Consider the following 10840-nt stretch of genomic DNA (forward strand, 5'->3'; position numbering starts at 1 on the left):
CTCTCCGCAGGGATCGAATGTCCACCAGGAGCTGCCCAGCGCGCCCCTCGGGAAAACTGCCTCTTAATGGAACTTCAGCCGCGAACGAAACGAAGGATGGCTTCCAGGCTGGCAGGCCCCGACAAGGCCCCGGTGCCGCCGGACTCGGGCAGCAGCTCGGCCCCACAGCAGGCCCAGCGTGGGCCCCGATCGGTGGCGGGGCCTGCGCCCCACCCCCGCGGGCCCGCCCGCCCCCCCGGGCCTAGCTGAGGGACAGCGAGGAGCCGTGCGTGGCCGCACAGCGCGGGGGCCGCCCGCCCGCCCCTGCGCCGCCTTCCCCCCAGCCCGGGCAGCGCTCCGCCATAGCGCCCGCGGGCCGCCGGCCGCCGCCATTGTTGGGCGGGCAGGGAGGACGCCGCGGTGCCACACGCAAAGCCGTCCCCCCCGCCCCCGGGGCCGCCGCGGTGCCACACTCTAACCCGTCCCCCGCGGCGCGGTGACGCAGCCGCGGGCTGGGCCCCGCCTGCGCGGCCGGAGCTCCGCGCCGGAAGTGACCGGAGCGGGCGGCGGAGAGGGGCGCGCCCCCGGGTGCCGCAGCATAACCCTTCCGGGCGGGGGCGGCCCTGCCGGGCGGTTCCCGCGACTGAGGCGCGGCGGGATGGAGTGAGGCGCGGCGGTAAGGAGCGGGATGGAGTGAGGCGCGGCGGTAAGGAGCGGGGTGGCGGGCGGCGGTGGGGCCGGGCCGGGCCCTAACGGCTGTCTCTCCCCCTCAGGACGGCGCGGGAGCAGCGGGGCCTCGCCCTTCTCCTCAGGCGGGCCGGGGCTATGCGAGGGCCGCGCTGCCGCCTGCCCTAGGCCCGGGCCGCGGCGGCGGCGGCGGGCCCGGCGGGGGAGCGGCGAGTGGCTGCGGGGCCCGATGCGGGAGTACAAGGTGGTGGTGCTGGGCAGTGGGGGGGTGGGGAAGTCCGCCCTGACGGTGCAGTTCGTCACCGGGACCTTCATCGAGAAGTACGACCCTACCATCGAGGACTTCTACCGCAAGGAGATTGAGGTGGACTCGTCCCCCTCGGTGCTGGAGATCCTCGACACGGCGGGTACCGAGCAGTTCGCCTCCATGCGCGATCTCTACATCAAAAACGGGCAGGGCTTCATCCTCGTCTACAGCCTGGTCAACCAGCAGTCCTTCCAGGTAACCTCGCCCGGGCCCGGGGCGGGGGCGGCAGCTCGGGCGGGCGGGGAGGCGGCGGCCCCGGCGGTCCCTCTCTGGCCGCAGCCGATCCAGCCCTGGGGAAGGCGCTGGGCCGAGGAGAAAGTTTTAGGCTTATCCACGTGTAAGCCCTTGATCTCTGAAGGGGCAAAAGTGAGAATGCCCCCTCGAAAGTGCGTCTACCAGCCCTGCTTCCTGTTGGAAAACTGCTTGCTTTGCAGGTACTTATCAGGTTGCCACCATTGTTCTCCAACACTGCCTGGGATTTAACAAAGACCCGGTCCCAGTTGCCCGACAGAAATCTTTTGGCAATCCCCTTTCACGAAGAAGTCGGTGGATATTAAAATCGAGACTTCCCTTTTTTCTTTATTCCTAACCCCACCCCCACCCCACCCGCCTTCTTAAAAGGCATATTTCTTTATTTAGTCTTGAAGAGAGTCTTATTGTTCTGCAGTTGTGACTTGCTAAGTAAGCTGTTTTTTGCCCCCTTCCCCCAAAATTTGTTCCTGTCCAGCATAAACTCGATGCTTTCACAGCGTAGGTGGTGTACTGGAGAGGAGAAGCAGGCCATATGCGATAATTTGTGGGTCTGGATTTCATTTCTACTATTAAAACTCTCAAAAGAAATAGAAGTATCTCTCTCAGTAATTGGTCAAAGCTGCCTGTAGAAGTGAGGCTTTATTTGTGAGAATAAGTAGATTTAGCAGCACTGCATGCAGCACAGGGATTTGCAACTACTGCATTGGCTTCAGTTGCTGAGTTGGGTGTATTCCAGCTGCTTGGCAAAGCCTTGCACACCCCCACTGAATCAGTATGTTTGCTTCTGCTGAAGGCTAAACTTTATCTTAGCAGAGGCCTCAGAATAGCACAAGCACAAGCTGAAGACATACTTTCTTTGGAAAACAACAGCAATGACATTGGGATGCTTCTCCCCTCATTTTCATTTATCTTGGGGACCAGTGAGTCCCCATTATTTGAGGGATGGACATACAGTTAGTAATCTATCCTGTTAATATTTAATTTTTCTTGTCTGTCTATAGCATGTTTACTTTGAGGCCTGTAGGTGTAAGCCGTTCTGCAGTTCTTTTACACAGTGGTAACTTCAAATGCTTAAATTGCTTTGTCCCAGAGCTATGCAAGAATTTGTAGAACTTAGTAGTACTGATAGTAACTTAAAACACTCAGGGGGCAGAGGAGGCTGACTCAGCCTTTCAAGTGTAAACTCCCAATGTTAGCTCAGACTTGAATAAATGAATCTCTAGGTAATAAAATCTCTTTACAGCATCTAATTTGGTTACTTACATGTGATTAAATGTGCTCACAATGAATTATTCTAAGCATTCCAGAAGTGAGAAGACTATTTAAATGACTGGCTTTCTCAAGCTGTAAACTAAACACAAGCTTCCTAAATGATTGTGTAATGGATGCTACTACTAATGTTCCAGGTCGCTAGACAATTTTTTTCAGAAAACTGAAATCAACTTTCAAAGCAGCTATACTGTATCTTCCTCTAGCTGAACTGAAAGTATGTCTTAGAGTACAGTAGTAATTTTCTGTTTTATAAATGCATACACATTTATAAAATGTATGCATATATACTAAAATAAAAAATAACTTGTATTAAAAATTGGTAGTAAACTTTCTCTGAGTTCTGAATCTGCATGAATATGAATTTAAGAAGTCTTCTGATGTATTTTGAATGTTCAGTTGCATGTGAGTGTTATTAAAATGTTCTTCTGTAGTGATTGTATAGCAATTTCTTGTGATTACTTACATGTACTAACCAGTGGGATTGTTTGATCAGGACATCAAGCCGATGAGGGACCAGATTGTCCGGGTGAAGAGATACGAGAAAGTTCCTCTGATCCTAGTGGGGAATAAAGTGGATCTGGAGTCGGAGAGGGAGGTCTTATCTGCAGAAGGCAGAGCCCTGGCTCAGGAGTGGGGCTGTCCCTTCATGGAGACATCAGCCAAGAGCAAAACAATGGTGGATGAACTGTTTGCTGAGATCGTCAGGCAAATGAACTATGCCTCCCTGCCTGAAAAACAAGATCAGTGTTGTACAACTTGCATCGTCCAGTGAGAGAAATTAAGAAAAACCTCAATCATGGCCATACAGAGCAGGTTGGTGGAACAGTCATAACTAACCGAGGTGCATAAACATGTTGTTTAAGCAAGCAGATAAAGCGTGACAGGGAGTCTGAAATAAAGTAGTCTAATGTGGAGGTAGCCTTCCTCTGAAAGAGATGGAAGCTTGTGTGTTTGGTTTCACATGATTACTCGACTCAAATGGACTTGTGTTACTTCAGTAGGGTTACTTGGGGAACATTGCATTTACTTGCAGCAATTTTGCAGTGAGACAAAGCGTGTGATCTCATCTGCACTTTCTTTTCACTGTCAGTGCTGTATTTGACATTACGTTATCATTAATAATGTTTTGTGATGCAGTGGGTTTCTTCATTGGTTGTAGTTAGTACCTGAATTATTTTTGAGTAGCGGGAATTACCTTGGAGTTTGATGGGATTATTGTGACCAAGTTTCTCAGTAGTTTTGCAGGGAAGACTTTGAGCTTGTTTAAAAAATAAATAGATCAGTTCTATGGTACAGAAACTGAATGTACTTAAGAGTACGTTTCTGCCTTATCAGTGAAATAAGTTTGAAAGAGAACCACCCTGAGTTGTGAGGAGTGGCTTGAAGTCCTCATGTACTAGTCAAGGATGTGTACAAAGTGCTCTTCATCTGAAATCACCAGAGCAGAGAACACGCTGTAAAATGGCTTCCCAATGCACAACTCTTTCCTTTCCTGGTGACTCATAAGAGGTGTGGCAAGAGCGCAGTGTTCAGAGGGGCCCCTGTAAAGCTCCCCCTGTCTCGGGTATTGCTTTGATTTTTATTTTTTTTTCCTCAAGGCTAGCTGCTCTTGGCCCTTCACACACATGGCGGTCTTTTTTGGTACCTTTTTCACCTGATTTTATAAATGGTTCTGTTCCTCCCCTGCACACTGCAGCGCTGTCATTCCTGTGCAAGGTGGTTCTAGACATCCCCCCCCCCCCCCCCCCCCCGTTTGAATTTCTAGCCATTGCAGGTCTGGTTACAAAATCGGCTTGAATCCATCTTACTGAGAAGTGCTCTTCTACATCATTGGCACGCTCTGTGTGCAGCTAGCTGGTCCATCAGACCTTCAGTTGTCTTTTGGACTTGCCTTGACAAATAACTCGATGTGATCTTCGAGGGCAAGTGCAGAGATGAGGGAGGACATGAAAATTCACGGGAAAGAACTCTTCTTCTTGACAGCTACACTGATTGAGGCTTAGGCTCTGACTGCCATGCTAGTAACTCTTGCTTGAGTCAAAGGAGCTTTTTGTGTCTGAGTGACAAGAGGGAAAATAGGTTATTACTGGAAGCTTTGGACCATGTATCCTCTTTAATCTTGAGTGCAAGGTCAGAGAGTGAAGTTTCAAAGCTTGGCTTTGAGATTGTTATCAAGTGCTTTGTGGATGTAAAGTTTTCGGTACTCATGACCCTAGCACTGTCATACTAAAGATAATACATGATGGTTTTATCTCCAGTTCTGTGAAATTAGGAAAGGCTGCTGTCACCTAAGGGGTACGTCTAAGTTCAAGATTTGCTCGCTGAAAGGCAAGCCAACTACTTGTATTGGAGCAGAGAGAAATACAAATGAAGTCTTTCCTTGTACACTAACACCTGCAGAGCCTTTTAGGATTATAGGAAGGAGTAAATCAAAGCAGTTATTGCTTTTTTAACAGAGTGCTGCAGGGTTAATATCTTAAATTATATATAGTAATGCAGTGTTTCAGCTATTTCTGAGGCATTGCACAAATAAGAGTTTGTGGACTTGAAGTGTCATATCAGAGATGGCAGTAACCCCTGGGTTACTAGTGGTTCAACTTGTGCAGGTGGCTGTCTCCAGCTCCGACAAAATCAGGCCTTTTATCCATGAAACTCACACTTCCAGAATTGGTTACTTATAAGGGAGGGTTCTTTGTAGCCTGTCCTATTATGAATTTAGCATTAAATTTCAAGTTTAATCTTAAAAAGTGACACTGGGGCAGGAGGCAGGGCTATATACGTATTATTCCTTTGAATCATAACTTGCATCTAGATTTGATGAGTTTCCTAAGCATGCTCTTTCTTCAGGAGAAACATCTGTATTCTTATGCCTTTGTGACCTCTTGAGATAGAGGATCCTAAGCTTTTGTAATACAGATTGCCTTTCATTCTGCCTAGCTCATAGTGTCACATCAAGCCTCCAGCAGCAAAATACTTCCTTGCTTCTAGGAGATGTTGCTTCTGCCCAGTGTAGTCTTGACACCTGTGCCAAACAAGTCAGTCTTTCCTGCCTGAGCAGCTTTCTATTCAGTCCGGGTCTCACCATGTCTGGAGCTTCTATTACTTGTCCTGGCTCTTTCCAGGCTTCATGCTCCGTATTTTTCACTTCAGCCTCACACGGTTGGGATATTTTCTTCTTCCTGGCTCCCACTCTGTACTTGTTCTTTGACTGAGTAGGTGTAGGGTCTCATTAACTTTATGATAAGCTTTTGCTGCCTGATAATTTCTGTCTGATGTGCTCTAGTGTAGGAGAGCTGACGGTGTCTTGTGATAGCTGTAATCAGCTTTGTATTCTTCTGCTTATCTGTGATCCAGGGAACAATTGCTGCTTCTCAGACATCGCTTTAGCAGTGACCCCATCCTAGGTAAAGTGAAACTGAGGAAGTGGAACCAGCTGTCTGAAAACCTGTGTGTAGGAAATGGGCCTGAACTGTAACTCTGTCCTAGCATAACTGTTGTCACCTCTGAGTTCTGTGACCTGTCTGCATCCAGGAGGAGTTTTAGGTCCAGATCAATTAGTTCAGAATGAAGTACACGAAACAGTTTGTGTCAAGTTCTGATGGAGAAACCAATGAGAGGGATGGGGGATGGATTATATGCTGGACCTGGTTCTAAGGCATCTGAAGCATTTAGGGCTGTTTCCAGGTCAGTTTTAACTAGCAAGTACCACTTACTTTTTTGGTACTGATACCTCAGCTTATCTGTCAAGTATGATGTTGTGTAGGTTCTTTCACAACACTTTTGAGTAGCAGTTGCTTAAATTTACTGTTCCAGTCAGTTGCTGTGGGTGAAATGAAGGATAGAACATAACTACATAATTGAGATAACCCATGGTTCCTTTTAAAAATGTGTGTTGTTCTTGCATCCTGTCCCCTCGCCCACCTTCCCTGCTTCTGCAGTGGTTTCTGTCATTTCATTATTACACTCAGAGATGTGAGATTTCCAGTAGCTGCTCTCTGTTCCTTGCTCTAGTGTTTCTCTTGATATTTCAATATCACAATATTTCGTATTTTAAATCTTCTTTAAAGTATGGCACCTGTTACAGTGTTGCTGCGTTAAAGGTTTTCTGTAGAGGTACTAATGGGATTGGGAAAATCTTAATATTGGGGTGAAAGACTGACGCTGACTAGTGATTTCTGTCCCCTTTATGAGTAACTGATATTAGCAAGTGCTGAAGGAAGAGTACTCTTCTCTGGAGATAAAACCTGAAAGTGTACCGTCTTCTGGTCTGTGTGGCTATGTAACACAGACAAATTTGCTTTACTAAGTTGTCTAACATCCCCTTCTCTCCTGCCTGTTCAAAGAAGAGACTAGACAGCTATAGAAATTTCATAGGCAGGTGAAGCGGATAAGGTATATATGGTGCTAATTGTAGTAACTAAGCACAGATTAAATGGAAAGATGACAAATTGGAATTGGGAGGTCCCTAACCTGGAAATATAAGGATGCTAGAAGAGCATGTGGAGGAAAATACTATTACTTGCTTTCTCTGTTCATACTATCCCCAGCCACAGCACTGGATACTATATTTAGGTGGAGTTTTGGGATGAATGTGACTGGTAGGATGAGGGGCCTGCACTGTAAATGGTTTGCCTCTCCTGTGCTCTAAGCAAAGATAAAACACGTATTAAGCAGGTCTAATCCATCCCCATTAAAAGCTAGATGTTTGTTTGCTGTTTTGACAATACAGGGACTCTCCCCATCTAAAATTTGTGGACTGGCAATGGGGTTGGGGGGATGGGGGCGGAACGAATGACAAGGTGACATGGCACATGCTCACCCGACTGGGGGAGAATTGCTGTTGGTTGGAAAACATACAAACAAGCAAGCAAAACCTGGCTGTTGGCTCTTGTCAGTGGAGGAGTACTGCTCCTGAATGTTGGGGGTGGCCAGTTCTCAGGCAAGAAGGGGAACCCTATGTCAGAGCATTCTGTTGTGCCAAACTGTTCATTGAGCACATGCCAACAGCTAAAAAGAAGTGGTACAGTGGGAAGTGTAAGGTCCTGACTTCTCTGAAGAAATGACTTTAAGAATAGAGAAAACTCACCAAAATCCCGGAAAAGCCAAGGATTAAGCTTCAGTGAAGTGCATACATGTGCATGTGAAGGATAGGTTTGTACAGACACTGAGCTTCGACTGAGGCTTTTAGGATGTCTCTGCAGATGAATCTTGTGAAGGGCAAGGAAGTTATCAGAAATAAGAAGGTGTGTTGGTCCCTTTGGTTACATTTCTGTGTTTTGATTGAGAACAGTGGCGTACGGTTCTCCCTACTGATGCTGTCTGAGTGCTAAGGGGTTTTCTTGGTAGTAATTTAGAGGATCTGAATGCTGAGAGCCCAGATGTCAAAACTGAATTAGTTGGGTCATTTACCTGTTATTAGAACTTGTGCGGAATGCCACTGCTTCACGTTACGGGCTGATATGGTGCCTCCTCACCACCAGTGCAAAGCCTAGTGTATGTCTGTCTGTACAGGAAAACTTGAATTTCCTAGCTGTTTCGGATCTTTAGAAGCAATTTAGTATCCCACAGGGGCAACTGTTACAAAGTTCATAGCAGTAAGTTGTTTGCCTGCTTGTCTCTTGTATTACCAGAATCAGAGGAGGGGAACTTAAAAATGCTGCTGTGTAGAGCAGTGCTTTGGAGCTCAGTATGGAAAACCAGGTGTTCCACGCTGTGGGAGAAGCAGAGTTCACTTGGAATGTGTATTGAATATGGCTTTCATTAGTTATTTTGTTTAAATTGCAGATAAAACTCAGAGGAAACTTGCACAGATGCTGCTTTGGAGAACTTTCAGCCCAGGTTGCAGAGCTGAGCCTTGGTAAACCTGTCTCTATTACAGCACATTGCCATACATCTAAGTGCATAAGGTTGGTGGCCTCCAGGATCCACACACCTTAATCAGAATGCTTAGCATGTTTACCATAAGTTTAAAAATCTGTTCTTTATCTATCAGTCCTTTTATAGCTTTCTAAGTTCATATAATGGCTAATATGCAAGAGTTCATTTTTAATATTTTAATTGATTTCTTTAATCAATTTCTGAACTTGTATTTATTAAATACTTAAACTCAGTATTACCTACTCAATGCCTTTTAAAAGAAGAGAGTTTTAATGGAGAATAAATTGAGCCTTAAACAAATGGTTACTTCTGTATATTACCTCGCATCAGTGCTTATTTCTGTTTGCAAAGTTTTCTCCTCCAATGTAGTTGGTCATTCTTTGAGACTTTTTGTTTACGTGTGACAGTGTCATGAAAAGATACTGAAGGCACCTCTGTTGTATGGATGTAGTATCCCTTTTCTTGGCAAATGCAGCTGTGACATTGTGTTTTTGTAACTGGTCTGATCTGACTGTAGGGATTACTTGGAACGGGATGTGAAGTCCTCAGCTGATACTTCTTTTCTTGCAATCGTGGGTTTCTTAAACTCATTCAGTCAAAAATGACAATTGTAGCATTGAAAAATGGCGGCATGCTTTTCCTTCTACTGAGTTTCTAAACTTGCTTGTTTACAAATAGCTTCTTTACACCTTTGAAAAGGGATAATGTATCCTTCAAAATGGGCTGTATGTCTAGTCCATCAGCTCAGCTTTGCCTGGCACATTAAGAGACATCTAGTAGACTTCTGCACATGTAAATCTAATGCAAATAAGATCACTTTACATTTTATAGTTCCTAATATTTGTCTTTCTGAATAATATTTTAAAGCAATATTTGTTAAAGTTTTTCTTGCACTGTCACAAATTGCTTTTTAGTTTGTTTTTTTCCCTAATAAACAAGTTTAATATTAGAGACAAGTTGGTGTAACAAGGGGAAAAGCACCAGGTTTCAGTGATACTAACTGCAAGCGTGCTTTAAACAGCCATTGCCTTCCTTATTGTTTACCTGATCAACATTTTCTGTGAATACTTGAAAATTTTAACAATAACGCAGGTATAAAGAGCAGAATGAAAATGTACAAAGAACAGATGAAATCTTTTTGTTCAGTTTTATTAACATGTTGCATACATGAGAGCTTTTTCTAGCAGTGGTTTAAAATGTGTCATTTTTTTTGCAGAAACTTAATAACTGCAGCTCACCTACTGCACCAAAGTTCTAGGTTTTTAGGAGCCCAGCTTTAGTCATTTGAACATGCTTCTAGAAATGTACATTCTTTCCCTGTAATAGCTAAATAACTTTGAGAAAAGCTCCAGTAAAAGCAGTGATGGATATATGAGGTTAAGCAGTTGAAAACTCACGAATTGTATTGTGGATGATGGCATTTAAAACAATAAAAGATCACCGGTACAGTATCTCAACATTAATGTGTTTTATTGGTAATGATGCAGGCTGGCTTTACAGTGTTAGTGGAAATAAAGGTTCTGAGTCTACATTCAGTGTTGAATTTGAATCCTGAGAAGAAGAGGACACCAGGTTTTCTGCTTGGGTATTGAAACACCTGATTTATTTTCCTGTGGGGTTACTTGAATTTTTTTTCCCCCCCTGTTTGTACAAACTTTATAAACAGGCTGAGGCTAATACTTAGGTTTGCACTTTAATATCAGAATTAAACCAAACCTTGTATTCAAAGTAGATAATTTTTTTTGTGATGGTTGTTGATCTTTTTTGTAGGTTGTAAGGAAGTAATAGGAAATAAAAGTAATTCATAAAGATCTTAGTTTTCCTTTGTCTAAGGGGGAAAAAGTTGGTTAATATTAATCAGTGGTTCATTCCTATGGGTAGTTATCAAACCAGTGTTCATTGTCATTGACCTCAGCGCAAAAAAAAAAAAAAAAAGAGAAAAAAAAAAAAAACCCTTAAACTTGAACTAGCTTAGAGTGACAGGACTGGGAAAACGAGAGATGGTTTCTTCAGCACACTTTGGGGGGAAAAAGGGACCAAAAGTTATTTTAGGCTTCCTCAATAGATTGCATGTGAAGTTGCTTATTAGAGTAAGAGGCTAATAATAAATGCAATATGTATTGTCTTTACTATGGCATCTGTTTAGGAGTTGTTCAAATCACTGCAGTAGGGCTCTACAAATAAAAATGTAACCTAACATCATGTATCTAATGTACTGTATCTTTATCAGTGATAGGTGAAATCTGGAATAACAAGTGCAAAAATGGAACAATTACCTATAATGCTTTGTAAAAATTTTTTCCAGTAGAATTCATTCTTGTCATTTTGTAAGACAACCCTACAGTCCACCTGTTTGTAACTTTTTTAATAAAATAGATACCTGTATTACCAAACTGGGGTGACTAGTCTGTGTTCAATTTCATCTTCTAAAGTGAACTAACAAGCTGCTTTTTTTGTTGTTGTTGT

At 44.2% G+C, this 10840-nt stretch overlaps 1 protein-coding gene across 2 annotated transcripts; it reads left to right on the forward strand.

The window, feature by feature from the left end:
- Nucleotides 1-486: 486 nt before the first annotated feature.
- RAP2C (RAP2C, member of RAS oncogene family) lies at nucleotides 487-10767 on the forward strand. 2 transcript variants are annotated; one of them, XM_056359648.1, is made up of 4 exons: nucleotides 487-685; nucleotides 753-1168; nucleotides 2991-3310; nucleotides 8282-10767. In XM_056359648.1, the coding sequence occupies exons 2-3, from the start codon at nucleotides 896-898 to the stop codon at nucleotides 3267-3269; spliced, it is 552 nt and encodes a 183-aa protein (XP_056215623.1). In that variant the 5' UTR covers nucleotides 487-685; nucleotides 753-895; the 3' UTR covers nucleotides 3270-3310; nucleotides 8282-10767. The 2 variants fall into 2 exon arrangements, with proteins under 2 accessions (XP_056215623.1, XP_056215622.1); XM_056359647.1 differs by having other exon boundaries at nucleotides 487-655.
- Nucleotides 10768-10840: the final 73 nt, after the last annotated feature.

Source organism: Falco biarmicus, chromosome 14 (genome assembly GCF_023638135.1).
Source record: "Falco biarmicus isolate bFalBia1 chromosome 14, bFalBia1.pri, whole genome shotgun sequence".
NCBI classification, from domain to species: Eukaryota; Metazoa; Chordata; class Aves; order Falconiformes; family Falconidae; genus Falco; species Falco biarmicus.